The 27,054-nt window shown below is 41.4% G+C and overlaps 1 protein-coding gene and 1 long non-coding RNA gene across 2 annotated transcripts in view; one reads left to right on the plus strand and one right to left on the minus strand.

The window, feature by feature from the left end:
- The first annotated feature begins 1,736 nt into the window (after positions 1-1,736).
- On the plus strand, positions 1,737-19,263 carry LOC118493129. Its single transcript, XR_004895100.1, has 3 exons — positions 1,737-1,747; positions 7,923-7,927; positions 19,110-19,263. It is a non-coding gene; the product is annotated as an uncharacterized LOC118493129 (long non-coding RNA).
- A 995-nt stretch (positions 19,264-20,258) lies between these two features.
- Positions 20,259-27,054, minus strand: part of LOC116041828 (alpha-2A adrenergic receptor) — a 7,083-nt gene continuing 287 nt past the window's right edge. Inside the window, exons 1-2 of the mRNA XM_031287882.2 lie at positions 26,892-27,054; positions 20,259-23,440 (exon numbers count right to left, since the gene is read on the minus strand). The exon at positions 26,892-27,054 is cut by the window's right edge and continues 287 nt beyond it. Coding sequence (XP_031143742.1) covers positions 21,735-23,300 — 1,566 coding nt within the window. The 5' untranslated portion in view covers positions 23,301-23,440; positions 26,892-27,054 and the 3' untranslated portion in view covers positions 20,259-21,734. The remainder of the gene's footprint in view (positions 23,441-26,891) is intronic.

The raw sequence follows: 27,054 nt of genomic DNA on the forward strand, positions 1-27,054 counted from the left end.
CCAACCTCCCTACGTGGATTTTCGGCTCTTTATACTACACCATTTTCGTGCTGTGGCCACGAAATATGCTTCCCATTGAAATACATTACTTCACATTTTCGTGCTGTCCACCACGTAAAAACCGACAAAAACGTCTCCGTGAACACGTATCAATAGATTAAAATAACGTCACATTTACACAAACTGCCGTGAAACCGGGCGGCATAGACAGGCGGGCGCCATCTTGGGAAAACAGTCACGACCAGTCGAACGACGAACGGCATGCTTGAGCTATGTTACTGGTTACTGGTTACACGGCGTTCGTTGTCTGACGGGTCTGGCTACACCACAGATGCATTCATGGGATGGAAGAAAACAATAACTCTAGGTTTATTGGCATTTCTTTAAACCAATCACAATCGTCTTGGGCGGCGCTAAGCTCCGAACGCAGCGATGGTGGCTCTGCTAAATAGTCTCGGGAAGGAAGTTGTTTTGGTGGAACGTTTGCACGCAGCTAGACGAGCTCCTATAACAGATTATCCCGGACGTTGACATAGATACTCTGTGTTTAGTCAAACTAGGTTTAGGGTGCTGTTCTACTACTGTTGGTTTTAAAGATGATCTAAATACTGAGGTTTTGTTTCTATTTTTGTAGTATGTAGTTAACTAGCTCCTTTTTTAAAGAGCCTCTTTCAGTTATATTTGTTTTTTTGTTTTAAGCACTACCCACTGGCCCTTTTTCCTTTGTAGTTTGTGTAGTATATCATATATATATACCACCGATTCTTGAAACTTTGGCAAAAACATATCCCACTAAGAAAAGTGCTAATTCTGTTGGAAATGAATAACATTTTCATGAATAAAAGAATCAAGGTTATAATCAAGTCAAGTCAAGTTTATTTATATAGCACATTTAAAACAACCAAAGTTGACCAAAGTACTGTACAAATTGAAAATAAATAAATAAAAATAAAGCAAGAAATGCAAGAAATACAGTACAATATCATCTCAAGATGCTACAAACCTCTAGAATCAACCAAAGGCCTTTGAGAACAAATATGTCTTGAGATGTGTTTTAAAACTGTCAATGGAGGGGGAACATCTGAGACAAAGTGGGAGACTATTCCAAAGCTTTGGAGCTGCCACAGAAAAGGCACGATCTCCCTTACCCACTAACCTCGATCTAGGAACAGTTAAAAATAATTGATTCGCAGATCTAAGAGGCCTGGATTTGGAGTAGGGGCTGAGGAGTTCTGAAATATAGTGAGGAGCCTGACCACGAATGGCTTTAAAAACAAATAAAAGAATCTTAAAATCAATCCTGTATTTAATAGGTAGCCAATGCAGGGATGCCAGAATCAGTGCGATGCTTTTCTCTTTTCCTTGTGCCAGTCAGAAGTCTCGCTGCAGCATTTTGCACCAGCTGTAGGCAAGACAAAGAGGAATGGCCAATACCCAGATACAGTGAGTTGCAATAATCAAGCCTGGAGGAGATTAATGCAATGGTGACAGTCTTCATATCATCAGAAGACAGGATGGTCTTCAGTTTGGCAATATTCCGTATAATCAGGGGGTCCTTTGCACATATGTAAGGTTCTTTTATAGGTTTATTTTTAATTTACTGATAATTTACTGATACTGTTGTCCTCGGATAGAAGATAATCATTTCAACTTGATTAAAAAGACAAAAAGTAATAATTGAATTGAATAATATCTTTACCACATGAAAGAGTACATTGTGATGTGTTTTAAAAACTACAAACAGTGAGTTTTTAACAATATTTACTATTATTTTGTGGTTGCTTAAAATGTGTCCCACATATACGTCACCGCCGTCAGATATTTATAAAAAAGCAATACAATCAGGCAACTACAAGGTCAACTACATTCCCGAGGACCCCATTTTCAAACCTTCAGCTCTACTGCATGCTTCAAGATCACTCAAGCTCCCTTAAGTTTGCTATTTTCTCTTAAACTTGTTCATATTTTTGGACACTGCTACTCTCACCACTATAACATGTCAACACCGTCTCTTTTGTATAGAAAATATCAGATTAGATTATGACATAAATGTATACTTTTTAAGAAGAGGTCTGAAGTAGCTAGCAACAAAGGGGAAACAAGATGGCTAATGTGAACAACTCATGCATATCATGTGAAAGAGTAGTTCTTTGTCACCACTGTCAGACGTCACCACCGTCAGGTTTTCATGGATATCCTCACGCAACACGTTCTCACACTCATCTCGTAAAATATGGACGCTTGGTCAGGTGCCTTTGTCGTTCTTATTGACGCCAAAAGTCTCCTTTAGCGCTTTAAGTAAATGCGCTTGGTCGGGACTATTGCCGTCCCTTTTGATGCAGTTATGTTAAGGAAAAGGTCGTGGGTGCTCTTGCGGTTCCGTTACACGCGGGAAGAACGGGACGGTTGAGTTTAGGAAGGGGTCGTGGGCGGGCGTACGGTTCTGTGACACGCGGGAGGAAAGAAAAAAGCGACTATAGCAAGCGTGACGCGAACCCCGCTCTCCTGGGTGGAAGTCCTGTGTTTGACCCATCCACCCCCCCAACCAACCTCCTTACATACTACTCTCTAAATCCTCTCTAACTGCTGCTCTCCCCGGTGCGTTACACAAACACGCTGAAAGACGCCTTTTTCACACTGACAGCCACTGTCCAAACATCCTTATTTTACGAGTTCGGAATCAGAACGGGTTGCCTCACGGCTGTGGTTCGGCCTCGAGGCTGCGGCCGAACCACAGCCGTGAACACGTAGTTATTGTGATCAACAATTATATTGTAGCCTCAGTTGAGGACCATTTAGAGGTTTTTGTCACCACCATCAGACAGAAAACCTGACGGTGGTGACGTCTGACGGTGGGGACGAAAACCTACTCTTCACATGACATGCATGCTCAGGATTGTTAGTTTTTGGACCCAATAGTTAAATACAGTAAAGTTGTTAAGCAAAAAGCCATTGACTTGTGTGGTATACATTTTGGAATTGTATGTTGTTATGAGGCCACTGTCACCAGATTAGTGTCACCACCCTCAGTTCTAAAGTCACCGCCATCAGAGGGAGTTTTATTTATTTTAAATGAATATGCTTACAATATGTTTCTTCAGTGCTGTTGAATTATTAAAGTAATAGTCTCTTGTAATACAAAAATATGTTTGTTAAATAAAACAACATTACTTTTTCTATTTAGACTTAAGGTAAACATTGTATGATGTTAGATCTATTAAAGGAGTACACGTGGAACAGTATAAAAAATGAATAAAAGTGAATATTCAACATTTAACAGCATATACATGTACTAGGAATGCCAGATAATGATTTAAAAACTCTAAATACATATTAGACCAAATAAATAAAAAATAATTTGCTTTTTATTGTGTCTGACGGTGTTGACAAAAACAAAGTAATAACTGGAAAAACGTCTATTTTATGAAAAAAATACAAAATGAGGAGGTTGCACATTGCTGAACAGCCAAGACTTTGGTCTATAATGATATACCTTCAGATTTTGTAATTTAACTAGCTTTTTATTTTCAAAATTAAAACCAAATTCCCAAGAATCAGTCAGATTTGGTGGAGTTACAGAGGTTAACTCTGCTGCACAGTTCAATCCAGCAAACTTCATCAATTCTGCTTCTGAGGACAGGTGTCTGAGGGAAGCGGAGTGAACAATGATGACAACCTCTCAAGTTGAAAAACTGCCAAACATCCGGAAAAAAACCTCCAGAGAAATGTGCAAGCAAAGCGTGACTCTGTGACCCTAAAGATGTGCAGCGTAAGCAGAATGCATTTCGCAAAGATTGCTCGACTCACCACATAGCAGCATAAAAGCATGACTAGCTGCAGAGCTTTCCGAGAGCAGCCGCTCATGTAAATATCCACATCCCAAAATCAATTATGTGCTACTCGTGCTGCTGAACGGCCCTCCAGCTCGTCCTGAAGATACACACTCCAACACACACTTGAAACGCTCACCTGGTGGATCGATGAACTCAGGCTTTGTTCATCTAAAAATATTCTCTTGTTATAACACCAGAAAGTCCAACACTACCGCTGCAGCACAAGAGCCGAGTGAAGTGAATTCATGAATATTTAGATGGAGATATATGATCAGCAGAGAAAGAGTTTATCTTGTTAACACCTCTTATCTTTAAAACCTCTCAGGGAAACAAAGTAACAACAAGAAACTTGTCCGCTTTCTGCACAGATAAGCTGCAGCAATACCTTTATATGTATACTGTATATACATATATACAGTATACACACAGTATATATATACAGTATATATCCATATTTTAATGTTATTTATTTGTTATTGTCAGCCAGTGTTTATAGATTACTAGTTACTGTCATTTGAGAGTAATTAGTTATATTACAATATTACTGTCTCTGAATTGTAATGCAGTTGTATTGAAGTATGGCATAGTTACTTTCCACCGCTGATAAAATGCAATGATATTTACATGTAGCAAGCCTAAACATTAATTCCCGACATGTTTATATCTGTCAGCAGCTCGGACACACCGCTGTCTGCGCTGACGTACCGTCACCTGTTTGGACACAGATGTTGTCCGTACCGTCTCTGGTTCTGGCTCTGACCACGGGAACAGTGACGGGACAGCTCGCTTCAACGCAGGGTAATAACTCCTGAAAATGTCCATCTTGCAAATGTGAAGAAATTTTCTGTGAAGAAATGTTTCGCGGTGTTGGTGAATTCTTAAAAAAACACCACTAAATGTTGCGCTAAAATGTGTTCTAACTCGCGTTACTGAGATTGTAACGGGTATAATATTACCGAAATTGAATTAGTAATGCGTTATATCACTGAGTTACAGCAAAAAGGAATACATTACTGTAATTGCGTTACTTTTGTAACGCGTTACTCCCAACACTGTTGTCAGCGTGGGACGTACTACATACTAGAGATGTCCCAAGTCCTAGTATTGCGCTCTGGTCGAATAGTCTTTATTTTTTAGATTTTTTTGAAAGGTTCCTAACTGAGTGATATGACCCGGAAGTATCTTAGTTGCAACCATGATAAGTAGGGCTGTCTTGGAGGCCTTTACACACCGGGGGCGTGACGAATAAATGTGAAATAAATCTCAAATATTTTGCATCAAACTATTCATACTGGCAGAGATGCGAATTTGCGACAGTTGTTCAATGAAAGGTTTTATATATTTGTGTCAGCTCATCCACATAGCGATTTTCCCAGTATTTTTTCTCTCTTCACCCCCGCCTACTTGCGCACGTCAAAAATTATATTGTGTGACATACCGGCTGGTAGCATGCAGCTAAAGACACAGGGCAACTTTAGCTTACTGGCTGGTAGCATGCAGCTAAAGACACAGGGCAACTTTAGCTTACCGGCTGGTAGCATGCAGCTAAAGACACAGGGCAACTTTAGCTTACTGGCTGGTAGCATGCAGCTAAAGACACAGGGCAACTTTAGCTTACTGGCTGGTAGCATGCAGCTAAAGACACAGGTTAACGTTAGCTTACCGGCTGGTAGCATGCAGCTAAAGACACAGGTTAACGTTAGCTTACTGACTGATAGCATGCAGCTAAAGACACAGGGCAATGTTAGCTCCTGCGGAATTCCATGGTACATTCATGTGACCCCGTCAAACTAATGGTGCATTCAATTGAACATCGTAAACTCTGAGGAACTCAAACTGTAAAAGTACCCTTCTGCCATCTAGTCCCTGTTGAAATTTTCTTTTAATTGAATCGTGGATTTGAAGAATCCTGATACCCCTAACGTGTGTGTGTGTGTGTGTGTCTGTGTGTGTGTGTGTGTGTGTGTATGTGTGTGTGTGTGTGTGTGTGTGTGTGTGTGCGCGCTTATGCGATTAGTCTCTGCAGAGATGGGGTCTGACATTTAACGATGTCACAGCGAACCCCCGAGCACAACGGCTACTTTCTAACAGGATAACATCCTTATTTGTTATTGGATTATTAAACGCGCATGCACGCACACACACACACACACACACACACACACACACACACACACACACGTCTGGTTGGTAATTTTCTATCTCTTATTTATTCTCTTTCTTTACATTCAACACAAGAGTTGATAATATCAGACCATATTGTTATTCCCTAAGGTGGGAATAAGCATAATTACATAACGTACATGTATAATATATATATATAGTATATAAATATTAATTTTCTAATATACAGACATCATGCAGTAATAATCAATATTATGAAGTATGTATTAAAATGTACTCAGTTCTGCCTTTCCCTTGCTTTTAGTATTCTGCTAAAACACAACAAATTACTTGTTGAATAAAACAACAAGACAACAACAAAAAATAAAGACCCAAAAGGAAATTATTTCGATATATAACGATATTTTATTGAACATTAAACTGAACACAAAAGGCACCATCAAAAAAAGAATTAAAGTTACATTTTAAAGTGCCGTTTTCTACTGATTCTCTCTTTCAACTAAAAAGGAAAATCCCTGAGTTTTTTGCAATATGTCGCAGTCATTCCGATATGTGTATTGCGGCTGTTGATATTGCGATGACGATAACAAAAAACGGTTCATTGGGATTTGTAGTACCTCAAAAATGTGTACTTTAGTAAATGTACTTAAGCTGCATTCACATTGCCTGCGTCAGGTGAAAACGCAGGTCTTTCCGTTCGTTTTGAATGGGGGTAGTGTGTTTAGGCTGCGACGAGGGGTTGCCGCAGGGGGGACACGCAAAAAAACGCAGCGGGCCTTCGGCGAAAAGTTGAGACCGACTCAACTTTTGGACAAACAATCCTGTGTCACGCTGCCGTGGCCAATCATGAAAGCGTGGATCAGAATTGTCGGTTTGTTTTGAGGTGGTGTGAGAGTCCCGTACAGGAAATAGGAAACATCACTGCCTCTATTGCTGCCACAAGAAAGTTTTAAAACACCAAACGCTGCCTGACAGTTTGTGGAAATTAAGCAGCCTTCAAATGCGGTCGGAAACGCCGAGATCTATAAACAATCTGACGGAAAACAGTAACTGTGAAATATAAAGTCAACGTCATTGGGTTAAAGAACACAACAGGACGTCACACAAATGGCTGTTTCAGTGATACTCCTCCCCCTCCCCCACCACTCGAATCGCCTGGGTCACCTATTGGCGATGTGAACGCAGCCTTAGTTTCTTTCCAAACCCCAGTTATATGAGTAAAAATATTCTTTAAATGCAGCCATAGTGTTAATAATCCTGGTCACAGACAATGAGGGACATGGTGCAGGTGTACGGTTGTAAATTGTATGAACACACTTTAACTTTCAACACTATAAATCATTTTTATTGAAGATTTTTATTTGCTTCCGAGTTTCCAGCCACTATTACACATAATATGTCACCACCTCAGAGCAGGTACTGTGTATTATTCATGTTACAGTAGCTCTGTGACTGCGAGTTGTGTCAGTAAATCACTGTCACCCCGGGGTGACCTGGCACTTACAGTCTACACCATGTTAGCTCCTCAGCCGCCTCCCGCTGACACTTTTCCTTGAGAAGCTGTCTGCAGCGTGAGCCGTCGCCTGAGCCAGCCGCCATAAAAGCTCCACAGGCAACGAAGCAGCAGAGAGAGAGAGAGACCATCCAGACGGAGAAAAAAACACAAGGCTTGCAGTGGCTTTCCTGCGGAGCAAGCTGATAGACACACATGGCCCCCCTCACCAGCGACAAAAGAATGAGGATGCACACTTCAAGATATCAAAAAAAAGTCGGAGAGCAGAATTCACACAGATGCTGGAGATTTAAAGAAATACACATTTTGGGAAATACACTTATTCGCTTTGGTTCTTTGTGGATATACTGTAGAGGGTGATTGGTGTCATTGACAATGGTTAGGGAAGGCGTTTGATGGCTCCATCGTTCAGGTCTAAGATGTTGGGTGTGGGTGAGATGATAATTTTGGAGGCGACGTGTGATTTTAGTGAGTTTTCTTTTCTTTTTCGGAACAGTAAAGCAGGATGGTTTGGATTATGCTTTTGTAGAGTAACAACAGAACAACAGAGTGTATGGATGACTTAATCTCTGCTGCGATCGTTTGTGGATAGCGTTGACGTGTTGATCTAAAGTGAGTCTAAGGTAATTAGACCAGAGGCCTGTACTACGAATTAAGATCAACATGCCCTGGATTTCTTTCAGTTATCCGGCTTCACTAACCCTAACAACCGCGGTCCCGCATAACCTGTGTCACGACGCAACAACTAGTTCAATCACCCCAGGGTTTCCCAATCCAGCGGCGCGCGCGTTCACATAAAAGAGGCGGTGTTTGCACAGCACGACCAATCGCAAACATCTACCAGAGACGCATATTTTACATAAGAAGAGGAAATTATAATTCTACATAAATATGAATAACACAACACGGTTTTGCAGGCAAACTGCAATACAGTCGCTGCTTCCTAAAACAGGAGGAAAGCTGGCAATAAAATAGCCGACGCTGTAGATGCGTAAAACACAGCGCTTATCAATATCACTTCCCCATCAGTCAGGACCAAGATCTGACCACAATTACACTTGTGCACTTTCCATAAACTGTCGTTGCTTTAGCCTATTATTTCAATTGCAACCCTGGCAGTGGGAAGCCATCGTGAGAGCAAATAAAAAATATAAAAACATAATTCAAACTGATGTGCGCATTGGCAACACACGGCTCAAGAAGCCCAGCCGATATGTAATTCCCTCCCATTACAATCTATGTATTTCATAAATATACACATCAGGGAATGCTAACGGGGTTGTCGGTCTCTAAATGTTTTAACTTTTATGTGCGCACCCCTTTCTCCCCCTCTCCTCCTCTCCCTGTCTCTCTCCCTCTCTCCCTCTCTCACTCCCTCTCCGCCCACCGAGCTCCGCCTGATCTTCTAAGAACGGTGACGCTGTTATCAATCGAGTATTGATTGGTCAGTAGGCGGTGCTTTTACACCGGTTGATCTCTGATCTCCAATTTAACCTGCTCCCGACCAGGTTAGGTGTTCATCGTAAGTTACCACGGTGATTGAACCCGGTAACAAGTGATCCACCTTCGTGATACAGAAAACCCTGGGTTGAACCTGAAGTTAGCTCGTTAACGCCAAATCTCGCTTCGTAGTCCAGGCCTCTGGTCTGCTGTCTTGTTATGGATGGAGACGGGAATCAGTCCAGTGTTTGGTGCGTTAAAGACCAGTCCTTTTGTTTTCTCTATGTTCAGATGGAGGTAGTAGTCAGTGCACCACTGTCTGTGTCGATAGGCTGAAAGGGAGTGGTGGCCGTTGGGTAAGGCAAGGCAAGGCAGCTTTATTTGTAGAGCACATTTCAACAACAGGGCAATTCAAAGTGCTTTACATGAAAACAGATTAAAAAATTTAAAACAGATAAAATACGAGAATAAAAGTTACAGTGCAGTATAAGAAATGAAACATTGAAGAGCAATTAAAACAGTTAAATATATAAAAGCAGATAAAAGTTCTCTTTATATGCTTATATAGATTGTCATACAGTGTCAACAATGCAACTTCAGTATAAGAAATGAAGTTATTTAAAGAAAGGCAACATCAAATAGATAGGTCTTCAGCCTTGATTTAAAAGAACTGAGAGTTGCAGCAGACCTGCAGTTTTCTGGGAGTTTGTTCCAGATATGTGGAGCATCAAAACTGAACGCTGCTTCCCCCTGTTTAGTTCTGACTCTGGGGACAGACAGCAGACCTGTCCCAGACCACCTGAGAGGTCTGGGTGGTTCATAGTGTACTAGCAGATCAGAAATGTATTTTGGCCCTAAACCGTTTAGTGATTTATAAACCAGCAAAAGTATTTTGAAATCAATTCTTTGAGGTACTGGAAGCCAGTGTAGAGACTTCAGTACTGGAGTGATGTGATCCACGTTCTTGGTCTTAGTGAGGACTCGAGCAGCAGCGTTCTGAATCAGCTGCAGCTGTCTGATTGATTTTTTAGGGAGACCTGTAAAGACTCCGTTACAGTAGTCTAGTCTACTGAAGATAAAAGCATGGACAAGTTTTTCCAAGTCTTGCTGAGACATAAGTCCTTTAACCCTTGATATATTTTTAAGGTGGTAATAGGCTGACTTTGTAATTGTCTTAATGTGGCTGTTAAAATTCAGGTCTGAGTCCATGACTACACCAAGATTTCTGGCTTTGTCTGTTGTTGTTAGACCCAGATTGGCAGTGCCATCCGAATATTTATAGAATGTGGCGATGGGTGAGGGGCTGACCCATTCCTTTGTGTACTAATGGTGCATTCAATTGAACCTTGTAAACTGTGACGAACTTAAACTGTGAAAGTACCCTTCTGCCATCTAGTCCCTGATGAAATTTTCTTTTAGTTGAATCGTGGATTTGAATCTGGAGTTAAATGACTTTTTTTGTCAAAGGAGTCTGGTGGCTTTGAAGAGAGCAGAGATAACAGCTTCAGTTCCCCGTCGTAAAGGGCTGTCTGACAGCAAGGTAAAGCGCTGAATTACTCTAAATATAGCATCCACTTAAACTGATATAGATGTTTTTAGGTGTTTAAAATGTGTTTTAGCTGCTGCCCCCGTCCACAGCAGGACATTGTTTAGCTTCGGTGTCGGTACTCCTGTCTACCTATCTAAACTGGGGGCGTGCCGAAACTGGAATATATTCTTTTCTGAACGTATTCTTGGCTTTGGTTTTCCTCTGGCTTTCTGTGTGAGACTTGTATGCTTCTGTATGTTCATATGAATCTCATTTTTTGTTAAACGCACACACACACACACACACACACACACACACACACACACACACACACACACACAGTCCAAACACTTTGATACAACACAAGTAATTGGAGCTCAGCTGATATGTGCTGCGTTGTTGTGGCTCAGCCTGGAAATTCACGTGAGTGAGGGACTCTTTAAAAATGTTTTCCTTTATGCAATTTTAAATAATGCCCATACATGCAATGCAATCTTTATGGCCCCAGCAGCTTTAATATGTAATCTGGCTGAATTATTCACAGCATTTTTGCCTCCTGAGTCATGCTGAGTTCACTCATATTTAATATACAGTGACAGTGTCCATGTCAGTGTAACACGCACATACAGTAGACACAGTGATAGCACCGGTGTGTGGTATGCAAATGAAGGTACTGACTGGGGTTGAATATATTCAAGAGGGAAAAATTCCATGGGAATGAACGGGAATTTATGGGAATTAAAAGGGATATAACGAGAATAAAATGGGAATGTAGGGTGTTTTGCTGAGGCTGTGTTTACCATATTATATGCAGATGGAAACAAAACATTTAAAATCATAAGCAGACATAATTGTTGTGTGTTGAGTTGAACTTTTGAATTAAAAGAGCTGAGTCATTTAACATTTTATCAAACTTTTGTTAAACAAAATCGTACGACGGCAACAAACGTTTGTTCCCCCTAGATTTATCGGCCGATATTAGGCATTTTCCAAACTATCGGCATTTGTAATGGCCGATAAAGTGAAGACGTGACTTCACTTCCTGAAGGTTACCACGTGACGCAGAACGTGAAAGTCCTGTGTTTGTTTGACCCTTGATGAATCACACAGGAGAATTTCATGGACACTCAATTGAGGAGACAATAAGGCAGGCAGTACAGTACAACCACAAAGTGTTATTGTGCAGTGCTGTCCCAACTCTCTGGAGTTCCTGTCCTCCTGAAGGTGTGTTTAAACTCATGCTGGAGACGTTACGGTTAGCTGAACCTTGAACAAAGATATTGCAGGCACCGTAAACACAGATACTAAATCGTGTGGCTGGCCCACTAACCTCCAAAAGGGGACAGTCCTGAGACAAAACATTCCCTTATCATGCAGCTGTCTACGTAGTCTCTCTTAATCTGTAGATAGACAACCAGTTATACATGAAGAGGTTTGGTTGTTAGAGACTGTCCGAAAATTCTTGTCCCCTGACCTGTGACCTGATGTTGTCATTAGCTGTTAGCTTTCCCTTAGTCTCATCATACTACAGCATGGTGTTTCTGGAAATTCCACCACACTTACCAGGACATTTGGCGCCCTCATACTTCCTCACCTTACTTCCTGCTTCACTCCCGTCAGAACTACCACGGCCACTAGAGGGCGCCGCCACTAGGGACCGAAATATAGGTCAGAATGATGGTGGAACAAACGACTTATGTGGCCGTTTTTTGAGGAATGACAGTCTTGAAAAAGACAAAGGCCTCCATATCTTCTCCATGGATTTCTTTTTACGTGAATCCCCCCCCCCCTAAATAAGTCTGGCATTGAAAGCTATGATTTTTCTATTGAAATTGTGAAAAACACGTTTTCCAAAATTCCAGCGTTTCCAACTGGTGTTATTGTTGGTAGATCGTTTTCCTCGGTGCTCACGTTACCAACAACCCAGGACACACTGCATTTGTTTTCCAAACGAACTGCGCAACATAGATGGTGATTTTCATATTCATATGCTTGTCATGTGCACGTACTGTTATTGACAATCTTTAAAATGTTGTCATCGTAATTCGGGGTGTTGCAGGATTGTCCAGTGCTGCAGATCTTGTCCGGCAACAGGGTTAATAACTGATAGACATACAAATCATAAAGTAGAACCTGTCTTTTCAGCATTTCATTGGTGTGACTATCCATCCTGTTTCCAGCTGCAGGGATGTCAACTGATTCATGAAGCATCGCTGAGCATCGTGACTGACGGAGACAAACGAGTTCAGGCTTAATATGGCATCATAAAAAACACATTAAAAATCCAATACCATAATACCTCGCAGCGATGAAACTGTCATCATAGATATACAGAAATGAGTATAATATTCTGCTCTTTTAAAATGTCTCCAGCACAGTATTGCATGCATTTGACACCCGGGTCGACTTTATGATGTCTGGATCCTTTGTGAGAGGAGGTTTTTAAATCCTACACATAGGGAATAAATAACTCTAGAAATGTTATAAAATAGCCGTAGCCCCTTGCAGACAGAACATCAGGAGATGATAAAAGCTGTCCTAATTAGACTAAATTATACCACTGGAGGGCTTCAACAATTACAATCAAAGTCTCACTGCAAGAAGTAAACATCACGTTCTGCTCTTTGGCTCTCTGACGGCTCGTGGTTCACAGGTATTAAAAGGTGACTGGTATTTTTCAAGCTCGACCATATTTTGCATTTTTTTGTCTAAGTGACTGATGGGAGCAACATGTTTTAAATTTACTCCAGTTTTAAGCAAGACCCCTGCAGTCGACAGCCAGGATACAGGCTGCAAGGTAACCATTCGGGGCATTTCTTCAACATCAGTTAGCGTCCACTAAAAGTTGTGTTGTTGCCGCTGACTCAGATTATTATTCTAAGTGTCTGACAACATTATGAAAGGATCCCTACAGAGATAGACCTTTTAGTTAAAAAGTAAGATCCTTTTAGTTTAACAGGAAACGAGGCCCGAGGTGATTTACGGGCCCCGAAATCACTATCCCCAAACTCCACCAGACTCCATGTAAATAATCAGGACTTTTAGCGTGTATAGAGCCAGCATATCTCCACATGTAAATGGGTGAATTAAGGGTTTATTTCAACCAAACCAGAGTGGTGATTGTTGGAACAGTGGAAAAATGAACCAAGACTGCTTTTGGTAGTTTTTATTTAGTTTCTGTCGACTTTGAATGACGTGTGTTTTACGATGATAAAAGTTGTGATTATTTAAGGTGCCATGTCATTTCTCCGACGCTCCATTGTTGTGACCTCTCAATAACCCGAAAAATTCCCTTTGGTCCCACAGCCCACTAGTCCGACGTCCACCAGCGATATTACGAATCCCACTATGGCCACGCCAAGACCTGCCCTTCAATAGCATTTATTGGCCAGGCGTCCATGCTTACGCAAGGTAACGTAACCCCATTTGTACAGTTTCTGTCCCCTGACCAATCGGCTATGCTAACCTTAACCACTCGAGGTCAAATGCCTAACCCCAACCAATCGAGCTGCTTCGTAGGGCGGGTCTTGGCGTGGCCATAGTGGGATTTGTAACCACCAGCCAGCGGGATTTCAGACTAGTGGGCTGTAGGAATTTTTTGGGTTATTGAGAGGTCGGAACTATGGAGCGTCGGAGAAATGGGCTGTCCCTTTTGTTTACATGGAGTCTGGTGTAGTTTGGTGAGGGTGATTTCAGGACTGTTCCATGTTAAACAAAAAGAATCTTAACAAAAAGGTCTATCTCTGTAGGGATCCTTTCATTATGTTGTCAGACATTTAGAATAATAATCTGAGTCTGTCAGCGGCAATAAAACGCACTCTTAGTGGACGCTAACTGAAGGTCAGCAATTGCCTGTTAAAGTTGCATTGCAGCTTGTTTCGCCGCTTAATACTGGAGCAGTTTCTAAAATTCAGTCACTTAGACACAAAAACATGGGAAAATAGAGTCTATGTTGAAAAATACCTTAGTTACCCTCTAACAGCTGAACTAATTAGTTAACTATCACCTTTAAAATTATAAATATGTTTATTTTTAAGATGTGTGGTATTTTTTTGGTGAATTATTTGGTGTGTATGTGATAATACGGTGCTGACAGAGGGTCTACTGTCCCTATTCTTTCCATATCCATGTCAGTATATTGTGTCTTGTATTCTGGTCAAAATGTCACTGAAGCAGACAAAGATAATTCTCCTAAAACACTCTGACAGAAAGCAGCAATGCTAAATTGTCTGATTCCATTATTCTTTGCTCTGTAAGTGCTCACAGTCGATCCCACCGACCCTCCTCTGAAACAACAAGCACCAGTGTTTATATCGTCTCACCATGTCCTTTATTCAAACCCTTAATATGATTTCAAAATTAAAAGCATTTACTGAGACACAAGAAACACAGGAGCGGAGATAGAAGATACAAGTAAATACAAGGTAAGACTGATAGGTCATTATGCGAAAACTTAAAGTCCAGCTGAAATCACAAAATATTTCTTTTTTAAATTTGTTGATGATAAATTATAAGTGTTAAAAGGAAGTGATGGACTAAAATCTGAGATGAGGCACTGTGCGTACATTTTTTCATGTGACACATGCAACGCATCAAATTATAACGATGTGTAAAGGCGCACAGGAGCAGCAGCAGACAGCAGCTCTGTTCTGCTCTCTGCTCTGTTCACAGTACTCATTTTCTCATTAATTATACGTTATTTCAACAACCCATCCATTATTAATCACAATGTTCATTTTTATGACTCGATCCGTAGATGAACTGGTTGAAGGACGCGGAGTATCGTCAAATCCACGGACGGAGCTATAGCATGTTGTTTGAATCATGTGGGTTAAAGCTTTAGTGCGTAACTTTTTGATATTAATGAAGGTCCGTAACATTCAAGCCGTTGCCAAATGAGTTGCTACAAAGCTAATTAAGACTATCAGCTCCACACAACTCTCTCTGTATTTCTCAGTATAGCTATGTTCAGAAGATTGTGGCGTCCGCAGAAACTCGAGTGAAGATAATGACCTCTTGTGAAGAGTCCATCATCATTTTTTGAATCCTCCGTGTCCTCCTTGGCTACTAGCAGCTGTGTGGAGGAGGGGAGGGGGGGGGTGTGCGATCACAGAAGGCTTGTATCATGTGGACGCACCTACAGTTTTGTTGTCATTACTTAGAATTCCTCAAGAGGGCGACAGACACTACGCACTATAGCTTTAACATGGACATGAATATTGCGTTTATCCCATTTGTGATCATATTTTCGGCATGTAATGTTTACATGGCACACACAGAAATCATGTTATTCATATCTCCGTACAGGCTCGCTGACAGTTGTCTGCTCTGAGTGCATCTACCTCTCTCTCTCTCTCTCTCTCTCTCTCTCTCTCTCTTAGAAAACGCTTCAGTGAAATATTTTCATGATCTGGTCATCATGATATGATAAAAGTACGCTGGGAGCACGCGCTCATACACATTACATATTATAAGAAAAGCTGATTTCTGGCACAGTACACCACTTAAGCGGGCGGGTGGTTTTTCTGCGTACTTTGAAATAGAATCCTGCCGGCGTCACTGATGGAGGTTTTTAAAACAACAAAGTCTTTACAGTGAAATCAATTAATTTTAGTTTGATTTGTCAAGATCGTAGAATTTGTATGTGGAATGAATCTGGGTTTCATACCAACTTTTGGTGCAAATTTGGGTTAAGGCTAGAAGGGCTACAGCTACGGCGACAACAGTTAAGTTAAGGCACCAAAACAAATAGTTCAGTTTAGGAAAAAGATTGTGGTTTGGATTAAAACACCCCCGAAGAACTGACATGCGATTCCTGGGTGAAAGTATTAAAATTATATTATATTCGATTTTGGAGATTTTTTTCTGTAATTTTGCGTATCTTCGGGCCGTAGCTGTATCCCTTCTGGCCACAACCGCAAATCTTTGCAGTTTCCAAAATGGAGAAGGCTATCGTAGGTTAGTAGCTAGGCCTACGTGCCACCAATCAGTTTCATGTTCAGTCTACATAGAAACTGCTCACAAAAACCAGGTATATACACAGTTTATAAACTGTGAGACAGGAGTCAATGGTACAAATGTACAAACTTGCTGACGGCCAAAATGCAAAACTTGAGGCTTCAAAACGGTAGTCCACAAATCAATGGGTGACGTCAACGTTGGCTACATCTACTTCTTTTATACATTCTACGGATAGTGTGTGTGCAGTTAGCTCGCCAGCTACATAGTTGTACTTATGCTCAGTACTTTTGACTTTTTAAGCTCATCACAATGACATTTTACCTTACTACCTGTCTACATCTCTGTGTATATATTGTGTGTGTATATATATATGTATATGTATATGTGTGTGTATATATATATACACAGGGTGCTTTTTGTGAAAAAGCAGAGGGTGGATGTTTTGTGATCATGCAACAAAACATGCAAAAATTAAATCCCTCATGCAGTACCATGGATGTAGTGCCCCTGGTTCAGCCATGCCAAAACACTTAAATATGCACTTCAATATTTAATGGAAAATACAGCGTGTTCAACCCGGGGAGTGGATATGCGGCAAAAACAAAATACCTTCACCCAGGAAACACTTGTTCGTGTCTCCGGAGTGTTTTAATCCAAACCATGATCTTTTTCCTAAACTTCATGAGTCGTTGTCATTGCGGCGTGACGCTCACTTTTTCTGGCTAAACTCCACTACCACGGCCCCTGAAAGGACCTTCATCTGGCGGTGCCTGTAGCCGGCTCACAGTCACCTATTGGCGGCTAATCAACTGGCGCTGGTAGCCGGCATCCCAGAGCTCTGTAGCCGGCGTCCTGGAGCTCTGTAGCGGCTAAATACAACCAGCAACTGCTGCTCAGATTTTATCATTCTATGGCACTATGTTAACGTTACAGCACTTTGCTTAGTTTGAAATACTTCTATTTTAGGTATATAATGGTGTATTGGTGAAGTAGCATTGATCACTTTGAAGGTGGGGGGGGGTACATTTCGTCCTGACTGGGGATAAAAATAATTCAGCAGGGATATGTAGACCAGAAAGCGGGAAATCCCACGCATCCCCCCCGGCAAATCATACCCTGTGTATAGAATAAGTGTAATAATAGAAATATATATATATATATATTTCTATTATTACATATATACAGTACATTCACTACCATGTTTACATTGTTTATTGTATACCTGTTGACTACAAATATATATTTTGAATACCATGTTGTATTTTACCTTCTTTTACTATGTTGTAGTTTTTAATATTTTTTACTTCAATGGTTTTCTTTTTATAGTACATATTTAATGAGCACTGTTCGAGGGAGCCTGAGATCTAAAATTTTCATTGCGGTTGGCTGCTTCCCTGTAATCGTTGCTGTGCATGTGACAATAAATAACTATGGCACCGAGCTCCTTTTACCACCTAATTTGCAGGGACACAAGGATGAATTTTGCTGCGACACTTTCAGGTCTGACCTGGCATTAAAGAGATCTATACACCTTGCACTGCAAACAAGATCATTTACACTTTGTATTGTGAACAGTCTGGGAATATTTTATGTGCATGTCATCACCTTCATGTAAAGTCGATGGTTTAAGGCTGGCAGGCTGAGAAAAACAGAAGGGAGTCTGGTATTCTGTTCTTAAAATAACCACGTTAACATGCACATAATATTCCAGTTTTTTCCCTTATTCCGAAAAAGATGATATTCCGACTAAGCTGTTTACATGGCTAATGAAAGTGAATATTCCACTAATATTCCTGTTTACATGCAGCCGTGCAAAATATGATTTTTTTTTAAATGTTCCAGCGGTGGAGGACTAGTTGGACCGTGTGAACACAGCGTCCCTCTTTCATTCCTTCAACAAGCTTCTAGAAAAGGTCTCATAATGTTTAAAAGTAGCTGTTTTTCACCTACTTTTCTATTGGCCGAGCATCTCTACCGCAGCCCTGCAAACTGTCGACTGGCTGGTTTGTGTACAGCAACTATAGCAACGCACAGAGCTGACCGTAAGCCGTAAATGGGTCTTACTGTCACAAACTGCAGTAAAAACCCTCATGGAGATGCAGATTCTGAATGCGCTGTCTACATAAAGAATGCTTCTAAAACCAGAATAATACCGACATATCAAACATTAATCGGAAAATGCTATATTCAGAAAGAGGCTTATTCTGAATATCTAAACATAATATGCTATTTGCATGACCCGTATCAAATTCAGAAAATTGTCATACTTGGAATAATAGTGGAATATTGGTGTGCACGTAAACGTACTCAACATGTAGCTTCCAAACTGTCCCATGTTGACATTAGCAGGTTAGTTTTTACATTACATTACATTACATTACATGTCATTTAGCTGACGCTTTTATCCAAAGCGACTTCCAATTAAGTGCTTTCAACCCTGAAGGTGCAAACTCCAGACAACAAGTAGTACATTAGCTTTAAATAAGCAGATATTTGTACTTCTACCATAAAAGTTGTCGATGTAGTAAAATGATTTCTTCCATTTAGTCCAGTTATGAACGACACGGATCAAAGATTTCTGGCTGTGTTTTAGTTGTTAAAAATAGTTTAGTGATGTGTTATACGACAGGGAGTCCACAGACTGTTTATTTTGAAAATTGACTGGATGCGGTTGACGCTAGAAGGGATACAGCTACGGTGTTTATCTGAGAAAATGCGGCGTTGAATGTTAAGTTTAGGCACCAAAACGACATGTTAAGTTTAGCAAAAAGATCTTGGTTTGGATCAAAACACTTGAGAGGAACGAACAGTCGTTTCCTGGGTCAAAGTAATACAATTATCTTATTCAATTATGCAAGATTTTGCGTAACTTATGGTCGTAGCTGTATGGTCTAGCCACAACCCCTTGGGTGCTCTAGCCGTTCCACTTACTGCGAGGCCTGTTGAACGCCCTGCGGCTCTGTCAAAAATAGATCTGGCGCGTATTTTTAACGGAGCAGAGCGGTGAGCCTGTTCAGGGATGCTTCTACGACTTTCTGAGTCACGGCTGGTGGGATAACAACCATTGTTTCTAGCGGCTGCGATTGCCGATGCCGGCCGGCGTGCCTGGTGGAATTTCGGGGTTAGTCTTAACAGAGCTGCTAGCATGGCTGTAGACTTCACGGAGCAGCTTTGTAGCAGAAAAAAAAAAACCCATGCAATTTAATTTCAGCTGGACTTCAAAACAATAAGCAAGAATACGTTTCATGTTTAAGCTAACATACTGTACAAAAGCTGATTAGTTAGTAATCTTACATACATACAGTACTGGATGCTTCAGTCAAGCAAATGTAAAGGTAAAAGAAGTGCATTTTTGAAAAACATGCAGCTGCAAACTCATTGTCTCACACACACACACACACACACACACACACACACACACACACACACACACACAGGTTTGTGACACTATCTTTGTGTGTCATTGACATAATGCATTCCGTAGCCCCTTACCCTAACGTTAACCATCACAACTAAATGCCTAACCTTAACCCTTACCCTCACCCTAACCATAACCTAATTCTAACCCTAATCCTAAAACCAAGTCTTAACCCTCAAACAGCCCTTTCAACTTTTGAGGTCCAGCATTTTAGCCCCACAAAGCTGTTGGGACCCTACATGTATGCTGGACTCCCGGTTATGGGAGCCCACAAATATAGTTAAACAAGACCACACACACACACACACACACACACACACACACACACACACACACACATCAGTCCAGAGTGAGGAGGAGCGTCTTCATCAGGGATTCTGCTCATTGTCGGGGTCGGCGCAGAGTTCAGATACTGCACATAAAGCAAAACTTCATCCTTCAGTTCATCACAAACTTTGGAGAGGGGTTTTCGCTGGACAGGAAGGGGATTAAAAACTGTCACCTGCAACGAAAAGTAGCTGCAGATTTAGGTGATAATTCTCTGTCATTTGAAACATTAACAAAAACTATTGATAATAGCCACTTTGAGGCTTTAGACTTCCAATGGTTTGCTGCTTGTCTTTGTTTTTCATAGGGCTGTCAATCGGTTTAAATACTTAATCGGGATTAATCCCATGATTGTCCATAGTTAACGCGTGATTAATCGCAAATTAATCGCCCATTTTTCATCTGTTCTAAATGTACTTTAAAAGGGATTTTTCAAGTTTTTAATGCTCTAGTGGCTTTTGAGACTGGACGTACTCCTTCAATTTTATCACCAACATTCAACATCAACCCATCTGGAGATACGCGGTTTTCACTGGACAGGAAGGGGAAGAAACACTGGCATCTGAAAAGTAACTAAAGCTGTCAGACAAATGTAGTGGAGTAAAAAACTTACATTCGTTTATAAGATGCAGTGGAGAAGTACAAAGACGCATAAAATGGAAATATTCAAGCAAAGTAACTAGAATTTTAAGGACAGTACAGTTGAGTAAATGCACTGACTCCCCCTTTTAGTTTACAGGACCGACAAGAAAAACATTAAAGGGGAGAAAAGATGAAAAGAAGTGGGGGGAAGCAAACAGCTCAGCTCGTATCCCATTAACATGTAGAGTTTGCACCTTTCATCTTTCGGCCTCTGCCGATTCTCTCGCTCTATTTTTTCCCTGTCAAAGCCTCCGGCTATCACCTTAGTGAAGAGATTCCCAGAGAGAGGTGTATCATCCAGCGGTTCACAGAGACTTGGGAATAAAGTCTCTATTCGTCATAACGTACACGCCCCGTAATGTTACAGCTTTACATGTTGGAAGGGGAAGAGGCACAGAGGGAGGATACTCACATTTTCCCTGATCTTGTGTTCCTTAAGTGCCCATTTTATCTCCGATAAAGGACACTTAGTGATATTTGTTCTCTTCCAGTTTGACCCTTAGGCAACCCTCCTCTACTCACATACACACACTCACACACAGACCTAAACAAAACACATCGTTACAGATTTAAATTACTGAACACAGACCCTGTATCCTCTTGACTTCCGATTTCAAAATATAATCAAATCATTCTTCTTCAAGAGTCAGTGAATATTCAATTACGCCGTATTCTTAAATAACATTAAAGATAAATGATTCGGCCACTTGACCACGGCTTTCTGAAATCTCCCTCTTTGTCGACCCTGCTCTGACATAAATAACAGCTTTCAGACACATACACGGAGGACACCACGGATGCAATTTCCTCCTTAATGTACAAGTGTTTATGTCGATGCTGAAGAAAGGTCAATCCCATATCAAATACAGAAAGAAACAAATCATTTTTTTCTATGTTAAGATAAAACGTCTTTCTGTCCGCCAGCAGCACAACATAATCCTTTCCTTTCTAGAAGAACGTACCCTTTGTGGCACTGTAGAGAATCTTCTTGAAGGCCTTCCTGAAATCGTTGTTGAAGATGGTGTAAATGACCGGGTTGAGGCAGGAGTTGCAGTAGCCGATCCAAAAGAAGAATTTAAACAAAGGTTTGGGGATGCTGCAAATCTCGGGGCACACTGCCTGCAGAGAGTAGGAGAAAAAGAAGGGGAACCAGCAGATCACAAAGCCTCCCATCACGACAGCCAGGACGAAGGTGAACCTCTTCTCCCTGTTAGCCATGGCTTTGCGGCGGGATGTGGGCGTCCCCTCAAACTTTGGCGTTTCCTCCGGTTTGGTTGAGCCAGATGATGTGGCCATTGTGTTTTTGTATCTACATGCCAGGTTCAGCATCTGAACTTTGAACCCTTTCCTTTGGGACAATCCCAAAGTTTGCTTGTCAACCTTGTTCGTCTCTTCTTTGCTGTTAACACCGTCCTCGCACATTTCTGAGCCAGAGCTCGATGAGTTCTCGGGGGGTGCTTCCCCTCCTTCGTTTGGACGCGTCTGGGACTCTTTGTGGGGAACAGCTGAGAGGACTTGGCTGCCATGTTGAGGGATTGAAGGGGAGGAGGTGGATTTTTGGACTGGAACGTTACTCGAATTAGCAGGGTGCCGATTGTCCTGGCTCGCGGTTTTCTCAGGCGGGTTTTGAAATGATGACGGAGTTGATTCAGAGCCAGACATTTTGGCCAGGCCTTTTTGTTGTTGGCCAGCTGTCATACCTCCTTGATCCCCATTCTGTTGTGACTGCTCAGATATTATTGCCGGAGGCTCATTGGTTCCCGCGCTTGCATTTCCTCCTGCTGTCGCTATATTCTTCTGTCCGGGCGGGCAGCGTGTGTGCTGCTTCGCAATCTGATAAATCCTCACATACACCAGGATCATTATCACACAGGGGGCGAAGAAAGATCCGATGGTGGAGTAGAGAATATACCAGCGCTCGTCGTTTAGCTCGCACACCTCTTCGCCTCCTTCGCTCTTGTCCAGGGTGAGAAGAGGAGGGAAAGAGATGACCGCAGAGATCAGCCAGACTACGATGATGGCCGCCTTGATCCGTATCGGGGTGCGTTTGGTTCCGTAGGACACAGGCCGAGAGATCGACAGGTAGCGATCCAGCGCTATGGCGCACAGGTGCACGATGGAGGAGGTGCAGAAGAGAACATCCAGCGCCAGGTAGATCTCACACCAAAGGGAGCTGAACGCCCAGTAGCCCTGCAGCTCGTTAGCCAATGAGAACGGGATAATAAGCGTGGCAACTAAAATATCTGCTGCAGCCAGCGACACCAGGAACAGGTTCTGAGCTCCCTTAAGGGATCGGGACGTCAGGACGGCGATGATGACCAGGATGTTCCCGACGATGGTGAGGATCATCATGCAGGTGATGGCGATGGCGAAGGCTGCGGTGGCTTGCGGGGTGTAAGGCGCGGTCCTGGCGGTGCTCTGGTTGCAGGGTTGGGTGCCGGAGACGAGGCTGATGTTCCGGTTGGGGAGTCCGACGAGCTCCGACAGGCAGGGGGCGTCCGGAGCTGCTGCCATGGTTTGGTGACGCGGAAACTTACAGAGTGAGAGACGGCAAAAGGGTGTTTCTGTGGTGAACCATTGAGAAGAAGAGTATTCCCCAGTTAGAGGAGATGCCGAGGGGCCGATGGTTGTAAGTCAAGGGGAAGCCATGTAATCTGCAAGAGAGAGACTCATTTTATTGTCAACATATACTGTAAATGTTATTAAGTTTACATACATACATATAAAGAAAGAAAGCATTCAGGATACACAACACATACGCAGTGGCTAAGTTACGACGAATGGAGTATTATTATTTAATGCTACTTTGTACTTCTACTCTGCTACATTTAGGTAAATAATTTACTTTTTACTGGTTACTGGTTACTTTGCAGATTCAGGTTTTACGTAACAATACATTATATACATACATTTTAAATCAGCTACTTGAAATGCGTAGTTTTTCATTTTTGTTGCTATCTTTACCTTTTCTTACAGGCTATGTTTCTGTATTTGTTTTTTGTGACTGTGTACAGTTGTGATGTAGTGAAAATCCAATAAAAAATGTTTATAAGATACTGAACATTGTTAAAGATTATAGACTGATGCGCTAACACAAAAAAAACTATTTCCTGGTAGACAAATGGCCGTTGATTTTGAATTTAGGAGATATGTGAAATCTGCAAATGTTTTTTTTTCTGTTGTCATTTTCAGTCGTAACTGTACGTTAAGATCCATCCTATCTGTGGTCTCTGCTCTGCTTATTTTCTGTTGATTGGGTTGCTTTGCTAGCTTCTTTGATAAACCAAATCTAGCATTAACAACAGCAACATGTCCCCGCCGGTCGGACTGACTGCTAATTTGGGTGGTGTCATGTTCATGTTCTGTGGCCCAACAGGCACATTATCTCTCCAAGCTAACGTTAGTCAAAGGGTTGACATATGAAAGCATCAAACATGCATCTTAGATGAAGGAGATGAGAGTTTATCCAGTTGTTCCTCGTCCCCGTTTGCTTAGCGATGTTAAACTGTTTGTACGGGACGCCAGAGGTTTCTACCAGGAAGTTATTGGAAATAAACATTGTGTTTGGTTCTATACGCCGCGTTTTGGTATCTGAACCGAGAGACAGAAAGTTGGATTGGTGCAGTTTGCATGTGCTGAATAGAACAATTTTGCACTGATTCAATAAGAACCTTAATTGATAAACAGGATTAGAATCAGAAGGGATTCATTTTGGAGCTATACACGGCTCTACTTCTTAGTTTTATTCATAGCAAACTCTTGGATTTATGTAATTTTGTGGACTGAAAGCTTAGTATCATATGCAGGAGTTTTCTACCCAGGAGTCGTTGTAAACAAACATTGTGATAAGGTCCATACCAGTGGGTTGTGAACCTTTTTTGGCTTATGGACTCTTATAAATGTTGGGTATTGTCCCAAACAAGTCTTTCTTGAGAATGAGACCCTGGGATGAGACATTACCTGTTTAAATAAAGTCCAATTAAAAAGAAAATATCCTTCAGTTTCAGTAGGGCTCCGCCGGCCGACGCTGTCTGCCCTCGGGCCCTGATAAATGTGTGGTTGTGTCTCCATGACGTGTGTCAGATGTCTACGAGTTGTACCAGTCCCATTAAACGTGATCATCTTTTTGGTGAACTGAACATACTAATTTCCAACTAATGGACGTGAACGTCGGAGTTCCGAGGATTTTAAACACGTCGTCAAACGGTCCCAGTTTGGTTAGCTTTAGGCACCAAAAACTACTTGGTCAAGTTGATAAAAAGATGGTGGTTTGGGTTCAAATCAGACGTGACTTCACTTCCTGAAGGTTACCGCGTGACGCAGAACGTGACGTAGCTCCGTTTGTTCCGTAAAGTTAAAAAAACTCTATTTCCTTTTCTTTTCAAACGGGACATGAGCCCCGGTCTCCTGGGTGAAAGTCCTGTGTTAGTTTTGCCTATATTTGTTTTGCCTAGGCTGTTTTGCCTATAGCTGTTTTGCCTAGGCTGTTTTGGCTAGGCTGCAGTTTGGCCTAGAGTGACTGTTCTGTGTACTGTACCCGCTGATGCAAATGTCGCTGCACGCCCGTCCTGCCTTCACGGCTACTGGGTAACAACGATACGATCGGTACTGGTATACTGCCAAACTTGTGAGCCACTTGTTTTTATGTGGGCCAGAGTTTTAAAGGTTCGAATGTAGCGGAAGGGGTTAGCCCCGTACGTTATAATTTGGTTGATTAAGTTAACTTTCTTTTTCCCTTTTGTTATTTTGTTTTCAATTCAGTTAAAAGTTGCATTTACATTTTTTCATTCGGGAGTTTAGTTTCTATTTACAAATTTGAGTTACTTGGTTAAGCTCCCATTGTTTGTGTTCTAATTACAATTAGTATTTTGTTTTTCTTGGTTCATTGTTCAAGTTGTCTTCTGTGAGGTCTTACAGTTAGAGTTTATTTTTTTTGAATTAGTGTTTTCTTTTGAATTTATATTCTTTTGTTTTTGCACTGCCTCCCTGGAACAACTGGTGGTTCTGGCAGTTTATATTGTGTGTTGTGTGTGTGTGTGTGTGTGTTGTCAGATTGGACAGATAGTCTAGCTAGCTGTCTGGATTTACCCTGCAGAGATCTGAGGAGCAGTTAACCATAGTCCTCACAAATCCACCAGAGGTTAGAACGCCAACACAAAGACAGAGGAAGGGGACGGACATCCGGCCGGAAATGAGGGACATTGGCGGATAGACTATCATAACGTTAGCCAACATGTGGAAAAAAAATACATCATCAATAGTCATTTTAGCATTCGCTTTGTATTGATTTTATTTTTTTCTATTGGACTTATATTGGACTCCCAGATTTCCTTCCAACAGCCGTAGTCTGGAGTAGTTAATACTGAGCCTCAATGCCTTTGGGACCGAGGTTGTTGTATGCTGCGCTCACTATAAAGCCCCTTGACGCAAATTTGTAATATTTTTGCTTTGCACATAAATAAAACTTCTGTTTGCGTGTATTTTTTAAACGTTACTTTTTGCAGTCCGCTCAGTGACGATGACAGAAAGAAGCGGAGAGACATAAAAGTACATTTGTCAGGATTTTCTTTAGTGTACAAACTGTCACTGAAGAGTCCAGGTCTGTTTTCAGAGACGTTAGTATTTTTTTTAGATGATTTTCATGTGTTTTTGTTGGCTTGAAGGGGTCAGATTTGGGTATTGCCTCCTTTGCAACATTTTCCTGATTTAAAAACGTCCAGTGTTCATTTATCTTTCATCCTAAATCAAATCATATATTCTGTATTTCCATTCCTGCAGCTCTTTCTCTTTATCAGCTACTGTATACATGTCTTTATATGTGCAATTAGTTTTGTCCAGTATGCCTTTGTTGGAGGGTATAAGCTCATCCATATATTCTATTATCCAAAACTGTAACAGTCAATTTTCTATGTTTATGATCATTATAACGATCCCTCTCACCGGCAGAAATTCTTTCGTTTCCACAGTGGACAGAAGGGAAATCATAGATGGCAGTAATCACATTACTTTTTTTTCCAGAATCTTTAATGCCGACGGCGACATGAGAACAATCTCAAGCTATACAGCCTCAAAATAAATGTAAAATCGTGTCAAATGTAGACTTACCGAATAATAAAGATCTCCACTTCAGCTGCGTCAGTGCGTCATCCCATGTAGAGAACTTTTCAAGTTGATTTTCTTGAACACACATGCAGAGATTTCCAAGGAAAGTATCCGGGGATGCTCCGCTGTGTGTCCGTTAAACCGAGGCAGAGAGTTGATCTCCACA

Source organism: Sander lucioperca, chromosome 14 (assembly GCF_008315115.2).
Source record: "Sander lucioperca isolate FBNREF2018 chromosome 14, SLUC_FBN_1.2, whole genome shotgun sequence".
Classification (NCBI taxonomy): domain Eukaryota; kingdom Metazoa; phylum Chordata; class Actinopteri; order Perciformes; family Percidae; genus Sander; species Sander lucioperca.